Source organism: Corvus cornix, chromosome 3 (assembly GCF_000738735.6).
Source record: "Corvus cornix cornix isolate S_Up_H32 chromosome 3, ASM73873v5, whole genome shotgun sequence".
Classification (NCBI taxonomy): domain Eukaryota; kingdom Metazoa; phylum Chordata; class Aves; order Passeriformes; family Corvidae; genus Corvus; species Corvus cornix.
The window spans coordinates 47,383,679-47,410,540 of NC_047056.1; the positions used below are offsets into that span (position 1 = coordinate 47,383,679).

Sequence of the window (26,862 nt, forward strand, 5' to 3'; positions counted from 1 at the left end):
AGATTTTAGCATTAGTTCTGATAAGCATTGCGTCTATAACATTGCTCTGACTATTTAGATTTTTAACTTCAAGCTTCTCCCTTCAGTTTGTGAGGAAATTACAATCCAACTATGGCACAATTAATTAAAAAAAAAAAGTCTCCTACATGTAACAACAAGAAGTCCCATCAGCATTTTTCAAAATAGTAAAACTAAGTCACAGTGTAAGGTACTGTATGTGCATTACGTACACAGATTTTTAATTTCCAGAATAACTTCAGAAGAAATTCTTCATCCTGTTGCTTATACTCCTGCCTTCCCAAGAAAGGGTAGACTAGAAAAGCAAACAGTGGATAAGGGAATGCTTGTTGCCAGCGTACCATAAAGTTGCCATCTCAAAGTGCTGAGAAACTACTCTTACCCAAAGGTTACTCGAGGAAAATTTCGTATTCCTTGCAAAAGTCTGTACAGTTCCACAGGGAAACAAAGCACAGCCTTGTAAAAATGGCATACAAATCTACAATACAAAGCAGGATTTAATATTCACTTTACGGTATCAGTGTTTATCTGTATTCCCAACTCTCTATTGACACTGTTTATTTTTAGAGCAGAGAATCATCAACTTCAAACGGCTGCTGGGCAGTGGTGCAGTACCACAGTTCCCTCTCCTTCTCAAGAAGACCCTCTTGGCCTGGTTTGTGCTAGCACCCACTAATGTAATTAAGGTTTGCATCAAAGGGAGTGAAAAAAGCAGAACAACTTCCAATTTCATTCTTAAGTAGGACAATGCACCCCAGTAAAGGAAATGTACATTTTGCATGGCCTGCAGCTAAGAGCCAGTGTCCCCACTCCCAGGTGTGACAACATGTTTTAAAGGGAAATTACACAAGCCCCTTATCTGAGAATTGCTACCCTCTTGTTTAAGCTACTCAATTAAAAGACAGACAGCCTTCCACTAAGATCACAAGACATCTTTTAAGTATTCAATCCTTTTTATTTTCCTTTGTTTCCTAGTTTTGGTCTGTTGATTTTTTTCAGAATTCCTTCATCTCTCATCCAATGGTGATTCAGCAGCAGACTCCATGTTAAAGGGTGAGAAGTCACTATCAGCTGGTTTCCCTTTTTCCTGCTACTCAGTTTTTTCAGAGGTTTAGGCAATCAGTAGGCAGCCCAGTGGGGAGAGGTACAGAGAATGTCTTTACCTTTTAAAAGTATTTGGTATCTGTTTACATGGAGACTATCACAAGTAAGACTTCTATAATCTATTTAGATACTTGAGGAAAAGAAAGTGGGCAAAGTTAAGAAAAATCAATTAAATGCACTTACATACCTTAATTCCATATCTTAAATTATTCAAATGAATTCTTTGTCAACTTGCAACATCACTGCATCCATTAAAGTTCTGCAAAGATATTGGAGCCTGCCCTAATACTGTCAGTCTTGACCCTTTAAAGGTTTCCTTTAAAACTTCCTCAGAATCTTTGCCAGTTAACAAGATCTAGTTAACACACACAGTTACAAGGGGGCTGTAGGAAAGGGAATGCACAAGTATTCAAATTGCTCTTTCTTCACTCCAGCAAACAGAAGTGCTGCAAAAACCAAGAAAATTTCATTCAGATAGGAATGCTTAACAGTGCCAAATATAAATGTCATTTGTGCGAAGGAAAATCTCAGAACATTGCTGCTCATCTTAGTAAATAGATTAACACAACAGCTCTCAACTCACATGTACTTTTAAACTCAGTTTATCTTTTTTAAAGTTAAGCTCTAATTGAAAAAATTATTTGTTTTCTTTTGTCTCCTTAAGCTTCAGGACTTCCATCCTTGGCACAGCCATCTGAATTAGATCCAACTTGCCAGAGGTATCAATTTCATTGAAACAAATATGCTTCAACTTTTTTCACTTGAAAGAATTAGACCATGCCTTTGCAAGATAAAATCACATTGCAGTAAGAGGGAAAAAAACCCAGCAAACAAGCAGGCTAGATTCTAACTTTCACTAGGAGACTGAGGCATCATATCTTCTGAAGTTAATACATCCTAGAGGCACAATGGATTTACTGTACTACTTCCAAGTAAAGTTTCTAAGAAACTGCTCTCCTACTGACACGGGAGGGAAAACATACCACAAAGGGGAAAAAAGCAATTGTGCTGAAAGTGGTAAATGATAACCAGCATTGCTAAAGAGCATTCCCTTCCCAACACAACCATATACATTCTCTCTTGGATTAGCCATCCATTCTTCTTCTCCCTCATACTCAGACATTATCCAAGACTCTTTTTGGAAAAACTTATTTCTGTAGAATACATACAGAAGCTCATAAAACAGTATTTCTAAATGTTTTCAGCTATAGTATGTTATAGGCGTAAATTATCCTGATTCCTAGGCTCAAGTCCAACAGGATGTTTAATTGTGTGTAAAGCAACTCATGGTTTTTTGCCAAAGTTACTACTTATTTTTCTCTTTAGCCACTTGCTGTATCCTTCATTGAGAATGACACAATGCAAGATAACAGATAGATTTCACACAGCCACTAAAAGAAACCTATACAAGGAACACCCCAATCTGAACACCCCAAGAAAAGTTTGCAGCAGGATATTCCACCTTCCAGCTTACTACTTAGCAAGTAAGATTTGTAGTGTCTAAAGTTATACAGTTAGTAGTCAGGTAGTCTGTCTTTCCTTTTGCAATACAAAAATTATGTTCTTGCATGTTATAATTAATCAGTTCTCAGAAAATAATTTTCCAGAGTCCTGGAGAAGATTCAAGTCTTACAAGTGATTCATAAACATGACATGCAGTTTTGACATATTAATCTCCTTTACACTGAGACTGCTACTAGGACCCAACCTCTGTTCCTAGAACTGCCACTAATCAGCAACACATCTATCATGTCCTTGCATTTTTTCCATGCTTTACGCTAGAGTTGACTTTTCACTCCTACTCCTAACGAAGTTTCTAAAAGGACAGCACATGCCATGAGATCCCAGGCACAGAGGCCCATTGCACAGTGGGGCAGAAAGGCACCTCAGCAGAGCCTCTCATCCACTCCAATCCCCTGCTCAGAGTGGGGCCAGCTGGACCAGGGTGCTCAGGAACTGTTTTGAGTATCCTGGGAAAACCTATGCCAGTGTTCAATCACCCTTACCTGAAAAGGGTTTTCTGATGTTTCAGTGGAATTTCCTGTATTTCAATCTGTGACTATGGTCTCCTGTCCTGTCACTGGGTATTAACGGGAATAATCTGGCCCTGGCAGTGAGTCTTTGCCTGGGATTTCTGAAGGCAAATCTCACCAGTAAAGGCGGAGGTGAAGGTGGCTTTGAGTACCTCAGCCTTGTCTGCCCCTCTTCAGCAGCAGGCCCTCCTTCTCCTTGCTCTTGCTCTTGCTGCTGATATAGTTGTAGGAGCCCCTCTTGTTCTCCTTCGCATCCTTTGCTAGATTCAACTGCAGGTGGGCTTTGGCTGTCCTAACCCTATCCTTGCATGCTCAAACAATGTCTCTGTACTCCTCCCAAGGAGAATTCAATACAGATCTTATCAGAAAGACATCAGTAAGTTCACATGCAGTAACGTATGAAAATATTTAAGCAGTTGGAAGCACAAAGCACATTCATTGCTGCCTGAGCTCCCAAATTCCAAGAGGAGAGCACCCAGAGAAATCAAAGTTACTTTCAACAGCACCTCATACCAATTTCTTCATAGGTACATTCATGGGCAACCTGGCCTTTTCTATGGCTATCTATTACCACAGATGCACTAGAAACATTACCAAAACTGTCTCATCTGAACCTCATGCATAAAGGAGATCCAGTGGTAAGAGTTCTAATTCTTTATATCCATTCCTTTTTCATTTTTACTGTAGAGGGAGGACACAAATTCTCATAAGCAAGGTCAAGAAGAAAGCTGAAAAGGTTTAAACAATTTATTACACATGCTTCAGCTTTATGTCATGAATGAAAAGTGTCATCCTTATCATGTTGATAAAACTATGTGTAACCTGGAATATTATTTCTATTTTCATAGGTATATTCACATACATGTATTACAGATCTTGTTTTCTCCAGAAGGAGACTATGTCTTATTTCTCCTACAGAAAAAGTCCTGTAATAACACAGCATCTAAGCTCTGCACTACCTCTACACTAAAACACATGCAGGAAAAATAGTACTATTCATGAAACAAATCTAGCATGCCTGCCTCCTGAAAAAGAAACTATGGCACTACAGACTGATCTCCAAATAAAACAAACGGAAGATAGAGTTGCATAAATAAAATAATATTAAATAATGAAATGCAAATTCTAAGAAATTTCAAGATATGCCAGTATAATAACCCTACTTTGGTCACACACACTGTTATTTCTAGTAAAAGAAAATAAATATCAGGCTCTACTGAACTGTAATTCTTAGCGGGAACCTAACTTTTGTGTCACCGACAGACTGAAGTAGGTAAGACTAACATAAGAACTATCAATGCAAACTCTGACTTTCATGGCCAACTACAGACTTTCCCAATTCTAATCTATTTTCTTTCCAGGGTTTTTAAGGCAGTAAAGCAATTCTTTTTCTTTCTCAAAGAAATTGCAATGCATGAAAGAGAACACAAAAGAACATTTCACAAGTTTATACTTTCTTTAAACTGTTTTTTGTGGTTCAATAGTAAGCACAGCTTCAGGAGTCTGAACACATTAAGTCTCACAATAGTGCTACCATTGCTTTGTTCTAAGTGTCCATAAACACAGTGAAAGAAGGAAAGTGAAAGAATGCTTACTATTCTCCTCTTCCTTGTTCTTCCCTCCCACCTCCTTTCCCAGCTGAGCAGGAGCATTTGCCAAACCATAGCTATGATTGGCACAGTACCACAAGGCTCTGTGCAACAGGACCAAATGCAACATACAGGTTTGCACTAAGAAACCCCACTGCTCATGTGGCATAAGCAACTAAAAGTTCTCCCTTCTGCAATCCATGAAGCATTCATTGGCCACTAAAGCAAATAAAAGAGATTCAATGAAAATAGGAGAGATGCCTCGCCAGCAAGCAGACCCAGCGCAGTCAGAAATGAGGCGTTCAAACAGTCTAGAACAGAAGTGAAGAATGGGTTTTTGTAGAAACTATAAACCATACTTATGATGTTATTTATAGAGTATGAGTAAGGAAATATTTTTAACCAGGGCCATATTACATATTATATTTAGCTGAATAGCTAAACCCGTCATTTTTATCTCAGACTTAACTATGTATTTAATCAGTGTGGGTTTCTTATTTTCTTTGATGTAGACCATATTCAAAAAGGATTGCCTAAGACCACATTTATTTCTCCCAACAATTAGATTTCAAGCTTGAATGCGGATCCAGAGTAGCCTGTACGAAAATTTTCTGTTTTCAGGCTTTGCGAGCCAAAACAATCATGTTGCAAGAGCATCAGACATTCAACTGATCTGCCTTGAGTTTCATAATTATTTTGTGCTCATGGCATGGTAATGATTCTGTTAAGAGTGCAAGAACAAGTTCTCTGGTCATTCTTCTCACACAATGCAACTGTTATTTCTGAATCAAAGAAAAATGTGGATGTAAAATTTCAGTTTAAAATATAGTTTAAAAAAAACCAGTTAAAATTCAGTTAAAAATACCAGAGAGCTTAACAGATGGATAAAATTTGCCTGAGCAAATCAACTCCCTTGCATTATGAGCTCCTTTGTATTAAAAATATTTCTGTCTTGAGACTAAGCAAGTTAAGGAAACATTTCTGAAGCTTTTAAGCTGTGTTGGCTACATAAAGCAGCTGTTTTAACATCTATTCATGCCACAAATACAACTTTTTCCACTCACAGTAGAGGCTTTGGTGAGCAAATTCCACAGAGGTTGTTGAAGACAGCTGCAGAAAGGAACAAGAAATACTTTTCAATAGGAATAGGTTCCTTAACATGCCGCTTATCACTTGTCTGCTCCCCCAGCACTATTCCTGCCTCTCACAAGCTCTTTTTAAGCAGAATACATTAAAAGGTGTCCCTTTTCTAGCTTAAATCAGGAAAGTTTTGCCCAGCAACTTGTGCTTCTCTTACCCCGCTTTTTCTTGTCCCAGCTATCACTCCCTCCCACATGCTTCCCTGTCACTTTGAGAGTCTCAAGCCCAACATACAGTTCTGCAGTAGCAGGCTTCCCTACTGAGGGGAACAGGGTGAGGAAAGACTCTAAAAAGTTGCTGCTCAGAGACAGGAAAATATGAATTTATGCCTGGGCTGGATGGAGGCTCTGCTGGGCAAAAGCAGCCCACAGTTTGGTAGACCTGTTTTCACAGTTCCCTAAAATTCCTTGTGCTTCAAAAGTCCCATCAGAAAACCAACTTCATTACTTTTCAGGAATGCTGTGCAGATATAAAGCTCACAGACTAAACAAACTCAAACCATCCCAGCCAGGAGAGGCAGGCAAGTGCTGAAGTAAAGGCAAGTAGAAGCATTTCCGTGTTGCTGGGCATTCAGTGTTTTGTTGGACATGGTGCACAGGTTTCTGGGAAAATCCCTGCCCTTCTAAGAGTGAAGAGAATCACAACCCTATTCCTGATACTGCTATCAATTAGGCAAATGACACCAAAGGCACATCACCTCTCTGTGCCCTTTAAATTAAATAAAAAGTATTCATAATTACTTTCCTCCTTGACATGCTAGATGAAAACAGGCATGAGGATAAAAACCAGAGTTGTACTCTCCAGTCAGTAGTGACTGAGTGAAAAGGAAGCAAGAAGGACACTTAGCAGCTTCTTTTACAGAAGATGGAAAGATTTCTTTATGACACTTGAGCAGAAAATTTCAGGCTTGCCTTTTTTTTTTCTTTTGTAAAGAATAAATTTATTATTGATACAATAGCTCCAAACAAACAAGTCCAACTACTAGGGTAGTACAAAGAAATTCAGCATGCAGGCACAGCTCTTATCCTGGGGACAGCTGGGTCCATGCCTCCCTTCCCAACCCCTTCCCTCCCCCCCCAAGCTTTGTAACCCTTATTAACATCTTTCTGAATCTCAAGTCCCTCTTGCACTAAGCGTGAGCAGGACATACACCATCACTAGAACCACAGCACATTTAAAAAGAGGGAGAAAAGTGCATCATTTCACTGGGACCCCTAGCAGGTAACAGCCATTGATCCTCCACTGGTGCTACATACTCTCACACTGGCATGACAGGCAGTATCCTTGAGCCAGCGGAGTGAAGAAGGGAGTCCAGTATCACAACCACCTAAATGAACCTACTGCACACAGCTAACTGAACACCTCAGCACAGTATCAGTAAGATCCAGTTACTGCCAGCCTCAGCTGTATTTGAGCTGGGGTCAGAAGGTGAAAGATACCATACGCTATTTAAAAATCTTTCAGCTTCTAAAATTCATAACCAAAGTGTTCCAGAGGAAAAAGAACTGAAGCTGTCAGCTGTTTCCATGTAGCATAGTGCAAAAAACAGACAAGTGCTGAGCTATAAAGAATCACAGAGCTTTGCCAAAATTTGCTTCATTGATTAGATGAGACAAGTATCAGATTCAAAACTAGACAGGGAAAAATGCAACAGGCCTAATGAAGTAAGGCTGTTCATCAGAAGATTAAATAACTCCTGCTGAATTTGACTGACTCCCCAGAAAGATATTATTGAATGGATGATATTAAGTGATAGGTTTTGCTTATTAATAGTGAGGCAAGGTAGAGAGCATGCAGTTAGAGGATGAAGCATTTTCTATTTCAGCTTTCATTTAATCACACTTCTGAGAATCTCTACTTCACAAAAACAAGACCCCCCCTGCCAAAAAAGCCCCAAACCAAATCAAATCAAACCCCCTGTCACAAAAAAACCCCCACAAAACCTCAGATAAACAGGTGGTAGGCTTTAGGCTCTGCTATTTTATTATTCACCCTAATTTACTTATTGTGCTATCTCCCAACAGGCAACACAAAAGAGATCTGCACATTTGTATGGGGAGTTCTGCTAGGAAAAAAACAATCAGCTGCACACATGAAAGGAATTGAGAAGTCAGCAATTTCACAGCCTTTGCCTTACAATATCTGCTGCAACATTTCAGATCATATCAAAGCTGTTGTCGTGCACCATTTTCATGGAACTGCAAGAGCTAGGGAGAAACAAACATGGCACCAAATCCACCCATCAAGCAGGGGTAGATACCCCCTGCAGTGCTATTTTTCCAGTGCCTTATGTAGTCATTATTTTTATGCATCCTAAGCAGTCAGGTTTCAATGACCTGCTGACATGAAGTGATGACCTCTCTATTTAAAAATCTCTCTACTGTAACGTCCCAGCTCCTCTCTCCCTGCCCTATCTTTCTCCACCTCCTCTTTGGAAGCCTACCACTGGTCATCAACAAGTGTTTCTGAGAGTAAGTACCATGACAACTCAGATTCTTCCCAAACTTCAAGCATTTCTTTGTGCTTAAGTCGGAGGTTTTGTCAGCATAGACACATCAGAAGCCTGAGTTAGTCTTTGGAGATACCACTGTCTCTCCCTGCTGACTTCAGAGGGAACCTCTGAAACAAGGAGTAAAGGTCTTACAGACAAGCCATGCACACTCTAAATCTTGTATAATTTTTACTGATCAAGACACCAAGTCTGTCCCCTCCTCCCCCTATAGTTCTCTCCTATTTAAAGCAACCTCTTCTTGACACTGTATTGCCCAATCTGAATACAATTTCTATCTGTAATCTCATCAAACTTGTACAGTGGAGCTCTACCAACATCACACCTCCAAGATCTTTCTGTGTATTTCACAGTACCTCGGCCTTTTTCCTTACCTTTTAAGAATGCAAAAGTATGGGCTGCTTATGGGATGCTTCTTCTAAGATCCCATTTTTTTCTGATTTTCAATGCAGAGGTTCAGGTGGCTCTTCTCTAGATGTAGGCCAGCAAAAGAGGCAAGAGTATTTGCTCTGTGATGCAAGCCACTGAAAAAAGAAAATCTGGTTGAAGGAAATAGGACCACCAGTAATTCATGACTGGGAAATCCCCATCTGCTAAATGTGGTTTGGTGTTACAGAGGAACAGAGTAACAAAAGGACTGGGAAACTACCTGTAAACACAAGGGGAACAGAAGGACAGAGAGGTTCTTGGAAGGTAATAAGAGAACAAAAAAATAAGACTGAACAAAAAGACTGCATCAATATTGGCCGTACTTAATGCTCTCTCCTCCTAATTGCTATGAGATAAACAGAGGCATAAAAACATTAATCAGTTTTGTAAACATTCACAAAATTACTGTGTCACCTGAAATCTAACCCAAAACTTGTATATTGTGAGATAATTCTCAAATTCTTTCTGAAACAACATCATAAGGCTTCCCATGCTCCAATCCCTTCAGGACTCATGGCAATTTCAACACAAGTCACTGCCATGAAGGAAAAGCATAAAACTTCATAACCCGGATAGAATAAGAAGACCCCCCAGTCCCTCACAGAAACAATGCAAGCTCTAATCTGAATTCCCAAAGAGTTCCCAAGGTAAAAAGACATATAACTGGAATTTAGATTTCAAAAGCAAGCTTTGAAATCTGGGCTGAAACACCATGTAAAAATCTTTGAGAAAATCAAAGGTTCCTCCAAAGAAATCTGCCATTCCATTAAAAGGCCAAGCAATGACAGAAGCTTGACAACAGTCTCCAGCAGTAATTAAGTAAAAGCTAAGAAACATTCACTTATTCTAACAACTTTGTTGTATGCATTTCAGAAATATCTATTAACAGTAATAGTTGTATGGAGCAAGTCATCTCCCAGGAATGTCCATGACATTCCACATTAGAAAATTAAAAAAAAAAAAAAAAAAGTGAAAATAATAAATCAAATCCCCTTGACTAGCAACTGTTCATCCAGGCACCAGCAGCTCATCTCACAGAATTGTCACTTGCCAGCAGTTAGTAACCTTGTAAGAGTACAATGTTATGCTGGCATCCTCTCTCTGGGGCAGCTACATTAAACTGAACCAACCATCCACTTGATCAGCAGAGATTTTTAAAATAAACACTCTCAGGGGTGCTGAAACATACTATTTACTTATGGCAGAGATGTACTGCTTCTTCACTCAAACAGGCACAGACACTACGATCCCCATCCCAGTCTCCTGATGACTTCTACTCTGAATCATTAAGTATGATAAGTAGCATGCCTTGGCAAGCATCCAAATGTCTATTTCTAAAGCATTAGTACTCAGAAACAGTAACACAAACCTAATCATTCTGCTTCCAGGCTTACAAACAAAGCCAAACATCTATTTTCAACACAACGGGGTCTGCTTCCCTCAGTGCAGCTCTAAAGAGCAGGAGAGCAAAATAAATTTCAGTTAAATAATTGCTCTCCATTTCCTATCCACCCCTCCAGTCTCCAAACATCCTCAAACCCAGATTCTAAAACAAAGAAAAACAAATGCCTCATTACATAAACACAAGTTATGTTTGAAAATCTACTTGCCTGCTCACCAATAACAATGAGGAAACATTCCTAGTTGGAAAAAAAAAAATTGTGTCATCACTTTCCACAGCTTTCACTTGAAAGCCATAAAACCCCCCCCCCCCCCAAAAAAAAACCAAAAAAAAACCCCCAAAAAACAACTTGAAGAAGCATAAGCTAAAAAAAAGCTTGTGGAGCCACTGCTGTACCAGTCAGACTAGGTCTCTTGCAGGCAAGCACCTCTGCTGCCCAGGGAAAGGCAGCAGTGGCTAAGGCAGTGGCAGCCCATCCCAACTTGCTGTTCCCTTCTAAGTTAATGTCAACAGGCTAAATAGACATCTCCAAAAAGGGCTGATCCTGCTTGTATCATGTCTATAATAAACTGTAATGGCCTGGAAATGGCTCTCTCCCCCCACTGATGAGACAGGAAAGGCAGACAAATAGCTGAGAGGACTATGAATCTTACAGCAAGATCCAAAGAAGAACCTAATTCTCACCAATCTCGAAAGAATTCCTGTCTTTCCTGCCCCCATGGCATGAATGAACAGCACCTACACCCTTGCAAGCCCTAGCTCCAAAACTTACTAGTCCAAAAAAACCCCAACAAAACAGCACAGAAGGGAGACAGGAGGACCTCCCCCTACCCCCAGTTCTTCAGGAGAGACAATCCAAATAGAAGCATCCTCAAGTTACTACAATGCAGTAGCTGATTTTTGTGTGTTCATACACACTCGCATGATCACACAGAGCGGCTATTGACCTCCTTGGCTGTACTTGTAACAGAGGAAACACAGGGCTTTCTTTCACACCACTGCAACTTCAAACGGAGCTCACAGGTGGTCAGCAGCAAGTGCAAAGTCACAACTTCAAAAGAACCCTACAACAGACCTGTTTGTCCAGTCCAAGATGAAAACAAACCCTTACACCTTACCCGAAAACTTGTCTTTGCAGAGAGGGACAGCTATGAAAACAAAACAAACAGCTCTTCTTGAACAAGTTACAGGAGCTGGAAGCTAACAATGTGCAAGTACTTGCACATGAAGCTAAGAAAACAACCCAGAAAGAAGGGTTTCCTTAAGTGCTCAAAATTTACTTCCAAAAAAATGTGGTGACTATCATACAAAATACACTAAAGCAATTTCAGTAATCCCAGATTTTTGCTAGACACAAGAGAGAGCAGACGCACTTTTTATTAATGTATGAATTTAAATAATGGGACAGAAAGAATCAATTACCATCTAGAAACAGGGGGTAGAAAAAGGATACCTGCTCAACCATTTTACAGAGTGTTCCCACCAAAAATAATGTAAAACCCAATTCTCTCAGTTATACCCTCATCATATGTTCTACAAATTTTGATAAAAGAGCCCTGTACTTAAATAACAAATGAAGAACTTCCACTTACTGTCACTGGTGATTTTCACATGTGCTACTGATTTCAAAACAGTTTTTACCAGAAATCACTGCAGTACAGTTAGCACAAACTTTAATTAATCTCAGACCCTTTACCAGAGGTAAGGGGGGGGAAAAAATTAGACAGTCTCTATTTTCCCCACAGAGCATGAAGTGTTGTAGCTTCTGTATGAGTTACTTTTGCTACAGTCTCCCATTCTAGCACCCGTCAATGTTTATCATTCTTAGTAAAACCTCAACCAAAAGCAACCTTCCTTCTCCCTAATTTCATATGAAAATATGAGAACCACTGCAACAACCAGTTTTTTCCTCCTAACAGTCACAGTTCCTTTTGGCTCAGTACTCTGACAGAGAATGAAGTGCCTGCCATTCACTTAGGGTGAACAAGGCTTCAAGAAACTGCATTTTCACAAATCAAGTCTAAGCAGCGCCACGGGAAACAAGAAATAAATGATTTGGTTACCTTCTCCTGGACATGAAGTCTTCTAGAGGAGAATACAACTAAAAACTGAAACCCTTTGATGAGACTCTGGAAACCAAATATAATAGTAACTCCTGAAGTGAAACTGCACAGAGACTCTGACAGTCAACAGTGGTGACATCCTTGAAAGAAAAGCAGCTGGACCACTGACTTTGCCTCAGTCTACACAGGAGCTCCCTCCTAACACTATCTACTTTATCTCTTTCATACAGCCAGAACCCATCCACAACAAAAGGATTTATCAAAAGCATCTCTTTCCTCTCGGTATTTCTGTGACTGTTACACTACAATATCTCAGACTATCACATCCTGTCACACATTTACCTTCAAAATGTCATGTGGACAAAATGGGGTTAAACACAGAGAGAATTAATACATGACTTGTTCAATGTCACATGAAGTCTGTCAGGGCAGGGAACTGAAGCCTCTCTTATCTCCTCAGGCCCAAGTGGAACATCCCATTTAACAGTAGACTTGCTCCCTCACAGGTGTATATACCACACTGCCATATAACCTGAAAGTAAACCAAAAAAATAAATTTTTGAAAAAGATGTAGTAATATTCCCTTTCATCAGGGACTGAATTAATCCTTTAAATCCCTTGTCAAATGGCAAAGTTGACAATATGAAAAAAGAAATATATACACAGATGCCTATATGCAATTCCTGATTCTTATATGCAATTCCTGATTCCCAGACTGGAGTCTGATATTAAAAGCAGAAAACATATTCCTGAATAAATGCTGCCCAATTTTCCAAATATATTTAGAATATTATCACAACACATTCACACAGTCTTAAGCATTTTTTGCTATGACTTCACTGTACAGAGTGTTTTGGCCAGCCAGCATGATGTAGTCCAGAGTAATCTTCTTGAAAGGAAAAGGCTTGAGTTTTATGACCTTGGTCATAAAATGAGGTGCATTCTGGTTCTCCACAGAGTATTTCTTGACAGCACCATGGGTTAGGCAAAGCTTTGTTAATCTTACCATCAGACAAGCTGTGAGTGATGAGCAGTCTTTTAACAAAAGCTACTTGGAGATGAGGCTCCTCTTTTGTCTTCCAAAAAAGCTCACTTATAACTCGAGAGTTTAGCAACCTAAATGGAAGTCCAAACATATTTTATCTAAAAGATAATATGTATGGCTCTCACAATAGCAAAATGAGGAAGTCCAAAGAGGACAGAAAAGCTAATTAAGAAAGGTATACATACAGACTTGTGATTTAGGTTCAGACCATCTCTTTTCAAGGCTTTCAGGAAGCAGCTTCTAAACTGACCTTTCAGTTCCCTACAATGTTAATGAATTTTGAAATGTAATTAATTTCAAGTGTATTGCAACTAAATAATCCTCTCAGGCCACAATCAAAATGCTTTAGAGTACAGAAGAGTTCTCTCTTTTGAGAACAATAAGAAATAAAATCTGTCAGTAAGAACATAACCTGGGCCTTTTTAAAGCATAGGCATTTCAGAAATGGTTATTGTGTCACCACACAGTCAATCTCACCTACAGACCTGACTGTCTTTCCTTGAGGATGTTTCTCCTACTCACACACCTGAAGAGCCTTCAAAACTGTAAAGGATTCCTGATCCATGCATGCGCAAAACAAAACTGGATGAGACAACCCTTTTCGGCCATGTAAAGGCAGCATGCTGTCTACCTGAAAAAATAAAGATTGCTAGGTGCTTCTATTTTTTAGAAAAGCTTGCCCTGAAGAATTTTGTGCTTTACATCATTCTAGATATCAATGCAGTATTACTAGAATAAAAAACTCAACCAATCCCTCTCAAAAAAACCCAAAAATCCTACTGTTGTTCCTCCCTTCTACAGCTTATAAAAAATTTGTATACAAAACACTGACAGTCACTTTCACTGTTTTCTTTGGATAATCATTTTGTTGTGCCTCTCTTAATAGGTTAACATGAAAAAGACACACAGGGAAAAAAGAAAACAAAACCAACCAACCAAAAAATCCAACTGCAACACCCTACCAAAATAAAGCAAATTCATACTACCCCGATTTATGTCAGAAGTTTCACTTGCTGTTTAGTTTAAAATATTTTGGAGATTTTTCTAACAGCCTCCCCAAATACTCAGATTTCTTTCTTCTTCTGTTATGGTTATATTCCCCAAATAAACATAACTGTTTGTTGTGACAACTTGCAAGCTACCAAGCCCACCAAGCATAGCAATTGTTTGAGGAACACAAGCGGACACTTAAGACTTTCATCTTGCACAGGCAACCACAGCACAAGCAACTTTCACATGCAATCAAACCAGCGTACTTGCTGGCAGGCTCCCAGCAAGTTCAACAGGTGAAATGTTTTAATTGACACAAACAACAAGTTTGCACAGCAAATACTGAAGATCCAAAGGTTTTATTTTTTTATTGGCCATTAGAGGGTTGCTACAAGCCCTCGGAAATTCTCATTTCTGTAATTTGAAGCATGTATGTATCACAAGCCAATGCAGGGAAGAATAAAGCAATACAAAACCACTGCAGTTGCAGGGGAGTGGAGTCCCTAGTGCATTCTCCAAAAGCCACTGGGCTGTTCAAGATTTACGATTTGCGTCTTACTCATCTGAGGGAAGACTCTTCTCACTTCCTCCCACTGCTGGAGTTGGTTTTCGATTAGTGAGCCAGGATTACCTTGGCAGAATCAACAAGCAAGACCTCATTTGTGCAAATCCCAATACCGCAGTTCATTACTGGAAAACCTGGCAGTTTTTAAACCTTCCTGATTTTTGGAGCTCATAGATGGTCCAAGACTGGTATGCACCCCCATATAGCAAATCTAAGCCTACTGGCGACAGATGTGCTTTTAAGTATCTTCCCCAGATTCTTTAGAAATAACCCACATATGTCTGTGCCCTCTTCAATAATTTAATGCTGAAAAACAGGACTCTAGATCCCTCCTGATGGGATGACTACCGTGTGAAACTTGAGCCGCGTCACTGCAAGCCACATCCAGAACAGACAGCAGGAACCATCAGCTTTCCACAGACCTTTCTGTACTCTGAATTACTGTAAACTTGAAGTCAGAACAGAATAAATGATGAAACACAGCCTCATATCTACTACTCTACTCTCATTTGCTCTGGATGACTCTGGTATAAAAGAGATGGCGATGTGAAGTGGAAATACTGAATACAGTTATTGTCTACCCTACAAACTGCCATAATGTTTTTCCAAGATTCTCTCCAATCAGTATGGCAACCAAACAAAAAGAGAGGCATATATGGACAAGACACCAGAGAAGCTGGCCTGGGAGAGGAAAAAAAAATTACTAATAGTCTGAATATTCTGAAAACACACTCATCTTCCCCACCTCCAAAGGAAAGTTAATAGAACTAGCAAACTTTCACACTTCATTGCTTTGAAAATCAATGTATACCTCCTCCACAGCATATGATGCAGGCTTAAGAAAAAAATGAAAGTTTTCAAACCAAGTGTTTTCACAGTCTTGATTTTCTTTTATGTACACACCTGCCTGATGCAGGTGTGATTTCTATCCAGACTACTATTGAAGTTTTGTGTCGTTACTCAGGAACTTTCTTTCAAGTTCTGAGGTAAAAGAATCCAAGCATTCACCTCACAGTAACATAACTAAACTTGAGCAATGCACTGAAACTTGCAAATGCAAATAAAAACCCTGAAGTCAGACAAGACAACCCCTCCCCACACTATGGAAGGCACAAAATAGCTAGAGAAATTAATACTCCCTTTAGGCGACTCCTTGATTTTGTAGATTTAAACACAATGAGAGCAACTGCAAAATTCAAGCACTGCAAACACAGTTTACAAACTAACTGCTCATTTTTGTTCGGAGATGTAAATTTTAACACCATATATTGTGGGTTAGAAGGACTACAAGGAAAGAGTTGCTTGTACACTGAATCTGTGGCTTCAGAGGGGAAAAAAGTTTAATTTTTTTTAACGTCATGAAACTTCCAACTGCTGTATAGAACACACATTTACACGTACGGCTTTGGTAGTTAGCAGGACTGGATTTCCAATACCTATTCCTCCAAGCAGTTCTGTTAGCTCCCTGGAAGACAATAAGCCTTCTAGTTACAAAAAAAATTGTTCCTAATTTGAAAGCCTTCCCGGATGGATACCTCAAGGAGCACGCACCACTCTTGTAGAACTTGCACTCACTTAAAAAATTTAAAAAATAAAGCGTTCTGCAATGTCACCCACATGGATCAACTTTGACAACCCAAATGAAACTGTAGACCAAGGAAGTATAAAGTAACTTCATGAAGTTGCATGCAAACAGACACCTTAGCACCCAAAGTAGGTCCCACTTGTCTGCAGAGGCAGCAGCACAGCTTGCTTAGTGGGTACTAGGACTCCAGCCAGCCACGAGGACTCTGCTTCCCTCTCAGCCACCAGCCTGGTGCAGGATGTTAGGCAAGTCTGTATCTCCTTAACATGCCAGGTCACTCAGGCACAGAAAGGAAATTCCTACACTAATTCATAGAACAAGTGCAGAAGTTCATTGACAGAGATTAACAGATCTGTCTACTTTTTCCTGTGAGAATCCTGCACTTCAAAAGAACCCCAAAACATTTTCAGTAAGACTGTGCTCCATCCCCAGAGGCTCATCACATTCAGGCTCACACAACAAAAGGCTTTTCTGCACTTGCTGAGCACCTCACAAAAATTATCATGACCCATTCTCCAAGACGCAGTGGTTTCCAAGCCTTTCATCTGCAGGTGTCAGAAGATGTTCCAGCAGACATGCAACTACTGGCTAGAGTGGTTAGGGTAGTAGATGTTAGTTTTACTTCCCCCATCCCTCAAAAGCAGTCAAAAGGCCACGAAGTAAGAAGCTGAGTAACACCGTTTTTCTTGCAGTCTATTCTCAGCCAAGCTAAGTAACATTTATCCTTGAAGAAGATTAAAATTTTAAAAATTGACAAAAACTTTCCTCTGAAAACCAGAGATTGTGTTTAATCCCACTAAAATACCAGTCAACTGCAAACATAGTCTTCTACCAGCTGTGCCTCTTTAGTCTAGAAAAGAGAGGACTGAGAGGGGATCTCAGTAATGCGTATAAGTATCTCAAAGATGGGTGCCAAGAGGATGGTGTCAGACTCTTTTCCATGGTGCCCAATGACAGAACAAGGAGCAATGGCCATAAACTGAAACCCAAGAAGCTCCACCTCAACATGAGGAAGAACTTTTTTATGTTAAGAGTGGCAGAGCACTGGAACAGGATGCCCATGGAGGTTGTGGAGCCTCCTTGGCTGGAGACACTCAAAACCCACCTGGATACATTCCTGTGTTGACCTGCTCTAGGTGACCCTGCCTTGGGAGGGGAGGTGGACTAGATGATCTGTAGAGGTGCCTTCCAACCCTAGAAATTCTGTGATTCTAGGGTGGAAAATTTTTCAGTTTCCTCTTCAGTGAAGGAATTTCTTCCTAATTGTAATATTAAAGGAAAAAAAATAAAAAGTCGTTAAAACTCAAGCCGAAATTGCTGTTGTGTTTGTGAAGTAATATCCAAAGCTTTCTTCTTCTTCTGTTTTCACTTGAATTTTCACTGGCTTTTTACAGCTGAATCACAGAATATAACATTATCTGGAAGTGACTTCTGTTCTCCGGGTCCTACTTCCCCAACAAAACACGGACAAATCAACTTGGGCAGCTCAGGGGCTTGTTCTGAATATTCTGAGTTCTGAATATCTGCAAGGACATCCCAACCTCCCTGGGTAGCCTGTTCCAACATCTCACACACTCACACACATCTCATTCCAACTCCTCTCACACTGAAATTTTTTTCCTGATATCTCACTGGAATTTCCCTTGTTGCAACTTGTGTTTGTTGTCTCTTGTTCTACTGCCTCTTCATGCTCTCTCACTAGTTAACTGAAGACGTGGGATAGTTTTCCCATAAAGAAAAGAAACACACACACACAGGGCTGTATTTTCAAGATGTTCATAAAATATGTACACATAGAAAAGGATTTTATTTTTCTGAAAAACACGAACTGTATTTTTGTTTGCAACCTAACATTGTCTCTTACAGCTTGTCCTTCTGCAGCATGTACCACCAAAGCCTTACCTTCACAGACAAGTAAAACAGAGCGGCTAATGTGGTAAAAACTCACACCACAAATTATTTTGTAGTAATCCTCTTATATTGAGAAACACTCCAGTTTTGTTCCCTATTTCATATCACAGAATCACAGAACTGAACTAAATGGTCTTTAAGGTGCCTTCCAATCTAAACCAATCTCCCTGCTATGGGCAGGGAACACCTTCCACTAGACCAGGTTGCTCAAAGCCGCATTCAGCCTGGCCTTGAACAATACCAAGGATGGGGCATCCACAGCTTCTCTTGGCAACCTGTTACAGTGCCTCATCACTCTCATAGTGAAGAATTTTCTCCTAACAGCTAAACTAAATCTGCTCTCTTTCAGTTTAAAGTCATTCCCCCTTGTCCTACCACCACCTGAACTAGTCCTGCCAGTCTAAGGTACTCACTCGACCTCACGATAAACTCTTTTTCACACAACTCTGCTGAGCAGGGAAGCAACATTTAGCAATGCGGACACTGAAATGAAAATGACAATGAAAAACCACGTGAAAACCCGTGGTCAGCATGAGGATGAGAACTACAGGCCACAGCGTGGGGCTTGTACCCGCTCCTCCGGGGCACCTCCTTGGGGGTTGCGCAGGCAACCAGGTTGGCAAAGCACCAGAGTGAGCTCGAGTGTTTGAGCGCTGCTGCACTGACCCTGCTAGCACACCCTTCTCTCCAGACGCAAACCTGCTGCACGAGGATGGATGCTTGGTTCACAAAGTGCAGCTGGGGTTTTTGGTTAGTTGCGGTTTGTTTGTTTGTTTCTTTTTTAGTAACACCGTCTTCTGCTGTGGGCCACCCGTACCCCGCTCCTCCTCTCCGGGGCACAGCACACGGTGGGGAGGCGCTGACAGCTCAGGGCGGCTGCGCCCGAGCTCCCCGCGGGGTGCGACCCGCAGGCAGCGAGCGCTGCCCTCCGCTCCGCTCCTCCTCGGACCGACCTGGCGGCCCGAGCAGCCGGCACACCGCGCTCTGCCACGGCCACCGGGAACACAAAGAGCCGCCCTCGGGCGCAGAGCGGTCTCGGGGCTGAGAAAGTATTGAGGGGACTCTGCCTTCGCCACCAGCATGAACTTGTGGCAGGGCGCTCGGCTCTCGGGGCGCCGCCGACCGGTCCCACTCCGGTGCCAGCGTTTACGGCCCCGCGTCCCGCCTGCCCACCCTGCCCGGCAGCCCCGGCCTCTGGCCGCCCCTGCCCCACGGCCGTGTCCCCGGCGCAGGGAGAGGCCCCAGCCCAGCCGCCGCGGGAGGTGAGGGAGAGCCGCAACAAGTCCCCGCCGCCGCCGGCCGCCCTTACCCAGATAGTGCCGCAGGTCCAGCAGAAAGTGCGGGGGGCCCCCGTTGAGCTGGTAGAAGAGGGAGCCCAAACAGAAGAGCAGCAGGGCGGCCATGCAGAAGCCGTAGTCGCGCAGCGAGAGGAAGGGCAGCAGCGAGAGGGGCCGCCGCCTCTTCAAGCCCCCGCCCTGGCCCGGGCCCCCTCCCGCCGCCGCCGCCGCCGCTGCCGCGGGCGACCGGGGCGCCGGGCATTCCCCGCCGCCGTGCTGCTGCTTCTTCTTCATCCTCCCCTTCGCCGCCGCCGGCTCACGCAGCCCGCCGGGGGAAGCGCATCCTCCATCCGCTTGCCCGACTCCGGCTGCCCGCGGCCGGGAAAGTTCCCGGGAGCTCAGGGGATCCGTCCAGTCCCCATCGCAGGCTGTCCCCGACTCCGCGGCAGACAAGAGTCCCCGGTGCTCCTGCGGCGGCGGCTGCTGCTGCTGCTACGGAGCGCCGCTAAGGGGAGAGGAAGGAGGTGGTCACCATCTCGCTCCCTGGGGCTCCGCTCCTCTCCTCCTCCGCCGCCGCTCTCGCTCCTTCTCTCCGCTCGGCCTCTCGCCCCGGTGTCAAGTTACAGCCAACGCTCCGCCGCCGGCCGCCTGCAACTCGCGGCCGACTTGTGCGCGCTGCCCGGCCCCGCCGCCCCCGGCCCGGCCGGCCCCGGGGCCCGCCCACGCCGGCCCGCCCCGGCCCGCCCCGGCCTCCGGTCCCGCCATGCGCCCGCCGCCTCCGCGCCAGCGACCCCTGCGGGCGCCGCCGCCGCGCGGCCCCGCCGGCACAGCCCACCTGCCCCGGCCCGCCGGGCTTGGGCATCGCGGGCTGTGGAGCAGAGCCTAACGCGGCGTTAAGGTCCGCTGCTTTTATCGTCGTGTAACGTCGTTCACGGGGGACGAAAGCGGCCACTCTTCTCCTTGCAGCTTTGTTAGGGTGATTAAAGCGGAGCTGTTGTCTACTGGGGACAAGGCTTTAGACAAGTACAGAAATCACAAAATTAAGATTGCACACACAACCTTAGTTTGACCCCCTTGTACATATGGCTTATGATACAGCCTCTAATTACTCGATCATGCTATTTTTCCTAGACAGCCGCTTCCAACCATGTGACTGGCAGATGAATGGCATTCTCTCGGCACTGAGCTGTGTAATAGCTTCATCCTCTTTATACAACATATGTCTCCAATGTGTCCTTATGGCTTATTTGAAGCTATTCTTGTTCTTGGGCATTGTCTGATGTAGAAATACATTTCATTCCCCCATGCAGCTGTGCTGCCAGTGTAGAAGTGGAGGGAGAAGAGCTTGGGGTGGTGGTAATGCTGGTTCACCATTTTGTTTTATGGACCTGGCTGAGATTGGGGGTATTTCCCAAGATCCCGCTCATGGAGTCACATGAGACTCTTAATTTCTAAGGAACAGAAAAATTCTATTCGCTGTGGTTTGTAAGAAAAATTGGAAATCAGGAGCCAAGTGTAACTTGCCATGTCGGAAATTAAAAAGCAATCACACTTTTCCTTTTAAGGCTTAAGAAAAAAGTATTCTGGTTTAGGGGACCTGACTCATAATCTTTGCACACTTGCAGCTGGAAATTTTGCTCAGGACACTGCATTCAGATGTTTTTGCCCTGGAAGGCTTGGGTAAATGCTACCTATGCTACTGGCTTTGATTCTTTGGTTGGCAACCAGCAGCAAAGGGTAATATATGGAAATTAATCTTGCTGGTGTAGTTAAGAGTACAAAGACTCCAATGATAAAGAACCATTCCCATTGCATTCCTTGATAAAAAGTACATACTGCCTGAACAAACAGACCTTCTTAGTTTGGAGAGGAATCTCCTGGTTTTAGTTACACAGTTCTATGACATCAATGCACAGATCCTCTGCAATCTTACATTAAACCTGTAGCAATGGCAAAATTAGGTATGACATACCATTTCTGAAAAAGAGATGGTAACAGGATACAAAAAATAAGCCCACTTTGGGCTAAACCTTTACGGCTCCAGTTCACTTAAAACAGAAATAGCCAACACCTATCACCAGATAAAGTCATAACTCTAATTGCATGGTTAAACTACCACTTCCTAATTCTCATAAACGTCTTTGAAACACTTAGGAAGTACTCGGAGGCTTGCTTACCATGCTCTGCTTCCATGAACGTTTTAATGTTTTATATTCTTTTGAATAGTTCAGTATCTACTGTCTTGTTTGGATGACGGCACTGCAGATTTGGTTAATAGTGCTCGTTGCTGTTGCAGATGAGAAACAGATAAGCACTTACACTGAATGTTTGAGAAAAAATGGATGCTTTGATGAGAAGACAGACAACACCTGTAAGGTGAATCAATAAATCTTTATTTTTCTGGTTGCAAAGAATGTCTTTGATCTCTAGGCAGAGATTTAAAAAAAAGGATGGAAAAAGAGACCAATCAATGGAGCAAAATTAACATGGGAAGACTGTACTATGGAGAGTTCTTGCCATATTTCTAAGCATCAACAGATTAAAAAAGAAATCTCTTGTGAGGAAGACAAAATAGAAATCTTTGTTGTTGAAACATATGCTTAAACATGTGAATTAGCTGTAAAATTATTTACTTTCATATATACAAACTATCACACCTATTATTATAATGCCTGGCTAGGGCAATGTGCAGGAAAATAAATGCAATTACTTTGTACTATAGCTTGATACGATGCAACTGTTTTCCTATTTTTAATTCCCCTGCTACTCATCTGCTTTAACAAAACCAGTATGATTTTGCATGCACAGCATAAAGCACTTAAAATATATATATATATATATATATATCTCCTTAAATTATTATGTTCCGTTCACACAAAACCCCCAAGGAATCCAAAACACAAGCCCCACATGAAAGTAATATTATGGTTTAAAAGCCAAGTATTGACACTTTAGGGTAGGCCAAAGGTAAGAGTTTTCAGACGAACTTGTTGTGACTTGTAGAGGGTATGACTTACAACTTAGCCTTTAATTGGGTGATGATACTGCTTTGCTCAGAGGACCCCTGCCTTGCAGAGTGCATGGGACAGACACTGTTCACTGAATGTGCAGCCTTTCAGTTAATGTTTAATCTCTTTGTTCAGCATATGTCCTCAGGCTTTGTTTAAAGCTGTTTAATCCTGCTTGTAGTGTGGAATTATTGACATTGTAGCAGGCTTTTCTACAGCATTCATTGTTACAGTACCTTGAGCATATAATGAATGCTTATGAATTACATTCATGAGATGTAGGGAACATCAACATTTTACTTATTGGGAAATGAGACAGAGAGATTAAGGTTAAATATGCCTATTAATTTTGGTTGCCAGCCTTAAGATGACTGAGGTTTGCCTTGGTGAAATAGTTAGCATGAGGCCGTGCTTTGTATGTTTGAAGCATAGCTCCCTTTGACTTCAGAGGCAGCTGTGAATGTTAACTACTTCTACAAATCAGACCCCAGGCTCTCAGACCGAACACCAAGCATAGAAGCAGCGCTTGGTGGCCACCTGTAGTTCAAGTAATGCGCCTGACATCATGTAGGAGTGCTCTGGCGCTAGCAGACGCAGAATCAATCATTTTCAGTGTGGTATTCACTGCAGCAGTCATCATCCTCTGCTTGCCCTGACCTTGTGTCACTATTTTGCCTCCTCTTCTAATCTCAGCTCCAAGATCTTTGTCCAAATCTGCTTTCTTCCATGACCTCATCCAGGCTAGGTCCAGTTTTTCCTCAGACTGGATCCCCCTCCCAGCTGCAACAGCTCCAGCAAGAAGGACATTGTGAGCACAGAGGCACTTTCCCCAGGGCTGGAAGAGGATACTCCTCTGTACAGAGGAACAGAAAGCATAGCTGCCTAAAATTTCCAAGTGAGTCCATGTTGGTACTGTGCTAGATATTCCTGCACTGAATCGTAATTCCAAATGCATGGATTTAGAAACAAGTTCAATGAGCAAGATAAAGAGTGCAAGGAGGTTTTGTGTCTGGCAATTCTTTGCAGAGAGACTCATTTGGCCAGATCAGCGTGGGTTACCTACCGACTGGTCAGTTCTGCTAGGCAAAACATATTTTTCTTATTCCTAGGAACATCTGAACACCCTTTTTTTTTTTTTCTAATTTTCTAAGTAAATTCTGGAAATAAATTCTCATTAAACCAAATTTCTCAGCTGGTATGTTTCAGAATTGACAGTTTGCAAAGGTATAAATAACTAGAAAGGGATAAGATATAGACTGGGCCCTAGTTTTCAGAAGACAGTAAGGGTGGAAGAAATATAGATACCAGACTTCACTGAGTAAAGGTTCACTGGTATAACAGAATGACATAATGTAATGTCCTCTGGGAGGCACCCATGAAAGATTTCAGATTTCAATTTCTCCCGCACTCTCTGCAATTCAGAAAGGGTTCAGAGTATAACAGAGTAATTGATGGCAACTATGCAAGCTTTATTTTGCTCTATTCAGCTACAGCGGATAATTTGATGAAGATGAAATAAGGATGCCCCATACTCTTTCATTTCATACATATAGAATTCTTTCAAGTTTCATCTGCCTTGGCTGAACTGGAATTGCAGCTCTGTTCTGGTGGTATTCATTTCTGTCCTTTGTGGAAGGTTCAGGAATGTATATGCCCATGAAAAATATGATAGTAAATATCTGAAGACAGGGAAATGAGCTTGTGTGCCAGATGGATACAACTTAGTGACACTCTGATGAAGCAGGTTCCCTGCGGAATAGAAATTTATAATTTGTAATTGAAGTGGTACTTGGAATTACCTTAGTGTGTTCCATCAATATCACTTGGAGTATGATGGATTTGTCGCAAGGAATTTATATTAATCCCTTGGCATGGCTAACTATCTCCAGCAAAGTGCTACTTACAGGGCCATCTTAACTCCTGATACCATTGTTTTTATTTGTTTGGTTGATTTTCTCAGAAAATGGGTAACAAGAGAATTCAGCCAGATTGCTTTCCTTTTTAGTCAGCATGCATACCATTCAGAAGGGGCAAAATGAAGCTAGATATAAAAGAGGATGTTGTATAATACATAGTCTTGATGATCAATCCTCTCCTCTCATAAATATCCACTCAGAACAGCCCAACCGTGTTCTCTTTGTGTCCTCTTTGTATTGATTTTCAAATAGCAGTCTAATTCCTGCATTTGTCTGCAGGAGCTACTAATAGAAAGGCAGAAGTTTCAATGTGTAAACATGACTTTTCACACAACAGACCCATTAAAAGCTACATTTGTTTAGGCAGTTAACAGAGTAACACCATATGATGAACTGGACAGATTTAAAGATGGAGACAGTCACATGGGGAAAACACAGTACTGGTGCTAATTAGGCACCAATTAAAGTAGATAGTTAGGCAGTAATGTCTAAATCCAGGAAATGCAAAATATGTTGGAAACACACAGCTACCTCTAAAATAGTTGGTGCATGCATGCAACCCCATGCAGTGTTACAGCACTGCAACACCAGAGAGCAGCAGCAGCAGGTTAGCATGGGGCTCTCAGCAGGACTAGCCAGAGTGGGCAGAGAGCCATCCTGGCACTGATTTAGCTCAGCCAATCTGAGAGACATTTTACAGCTTCCCGTAGAGCACCACATTCTGTAGCATAGGAAAAAGCTTCAGGGAGAAGCAAGTTAATACACTGAGAGGTGTGTTGGTGTTGGAGCTGGGAACACTGTGAGAAGATGAAGCAGCTACCTAGTCTAGTCTGTATGGAACCCCAATCCAGATATCTAAAACCAGTCCTAAAATTAATATTCTAACCCCTAATATTATACTAAGAGTAGTGCTACCACTGCGGTCTTATAAAATAAGGCAGACTTGAAAACAAGGTTTCTCTTTCTCACAGGTGAGGGCTCTAACCAGTGTGAGATGACTCTCCAACTTGTTTGGTTTTAGGATTTTGGGGTAAGGGGCAGGAGTGTAAGGAGAAGGAATGTGAAAAGCCAAAGTGAAGGTAAAAAAAATAAGTGGGAAGCAAGTTCGTATGAGGGACTGGAAAAGAGTGGTTCACCAAAGGTGAAGACAAAAATCCTACACCTAGTGTGGTGTGCAAGGTGGAAGGGTGTGGATACAAATATTGGCTGCTAGCAAGATTTTTTCTTGCTTCTTTCTAAGCCCGTGGGATACTTTTCTCTCTCACAAAGATAGTAGCAGAGTTCTATAAACAATGAACACCTGCGACCTTGCAAAGCCTTGTTTATAGTACAGTAGAAAAATATTTTGACAATGCATATTTTAGGATTCTATCCAATCACCCCAGGGGGGTGACTGATCCTTTGTCCAATTAGACTATGAAGAAAAAAGTCTATAAAAGAGTTTGTAAAATAATGAAATAAATCAATCTTGCTGCACAATTCCTGCCTGCTGGATCTGTCTCCTCTCCTCCCTACGGCTGTGGGATATAGTAATAGAGGGTTGATTTGTACTTACAGAGGAGAAGAAGGAAATTCTCTCCTAGTGGGGTGGGAAAACAGCAGCTGATATGATGCCTTTAACGCTTAGCAGTCTCAGACTCCAGACAGGATTTTTAAAGGTGGGTGTCTGAACAACAGGGGGTAAACCACCCTCTTAATTTCAGTAAATTTGACCCTGTGTTTTTTCAGCTCATCTCAGACCTTATATATGAAAAATGTCACAAGCTGAAAGTTACTTTACTGAATTATTCATAAACAGATTGGATGTAATCAAAGTATTTCAGAAAAACTGTTTGTTCACGTATCAAAAGTCATCTAATGTCAAGCTTTGTAGCATGGATCCCTTGCCTGGGAAAGTGGTATTAACCAAAAATAGAGTAATGCGTTGGCTGCTTTTGTATAATCTGCCACAGGGATGTCATTACATATGTCACGTCAAATTTTGGAAAAAACTGTACAAAAAAGGACTTACATAGAAGATGGAGTTTACTGTAAAGCCTGTGAATCAGGCTAATTCATCTTCTAACCTCCTACAAAAGTGTTGGCCATTCAGTGCATGTGTTGCATGAAACTGCCTTTTCTCCTCATTTGGCTGCCAGTGTCCTGCTGCTCCCAACCGCAAACCAGAAGTACACCATGTTTCAGTGGATGCAAGCTTCCCTCGTGAGCCACATCGGAGGGAATGTCCCTCGGAACTGTTTGCATCTGCTGCATAGGTAACGTGGTCTTCCAAGCACTC

General features: G+C 41.9%; 1 protein-coding gene across 2 annotated transcripts in view; it reads right to left on the reverse strand.

The window, feature by feature from the left end:
• The window catches only part of UST (uronyl 2-sulfotransferase), a 168,429-nt gene extending 148,067 nt beyond the window's left edge, over nt 1–20,362 (reverse strand). For both annotated transcript variants that reach the window (XM_039568862.1, XM_039568863.1), the window contains exon 1: nt 19,693–20,362. In XM_039568862.1, coding sequence (XP_039424796.1) covers nt 19,693–19,954 — 262 coding nt within the window. In that variant the 5' untranslated portion in view covers nt 19,955–20,362. The remainder of the gene's footprint in view (nt 1–19,692) is intronic.
• Between the last annotated feature and the right edge of the window lie 6,500 nt (nt 20,363–26,862).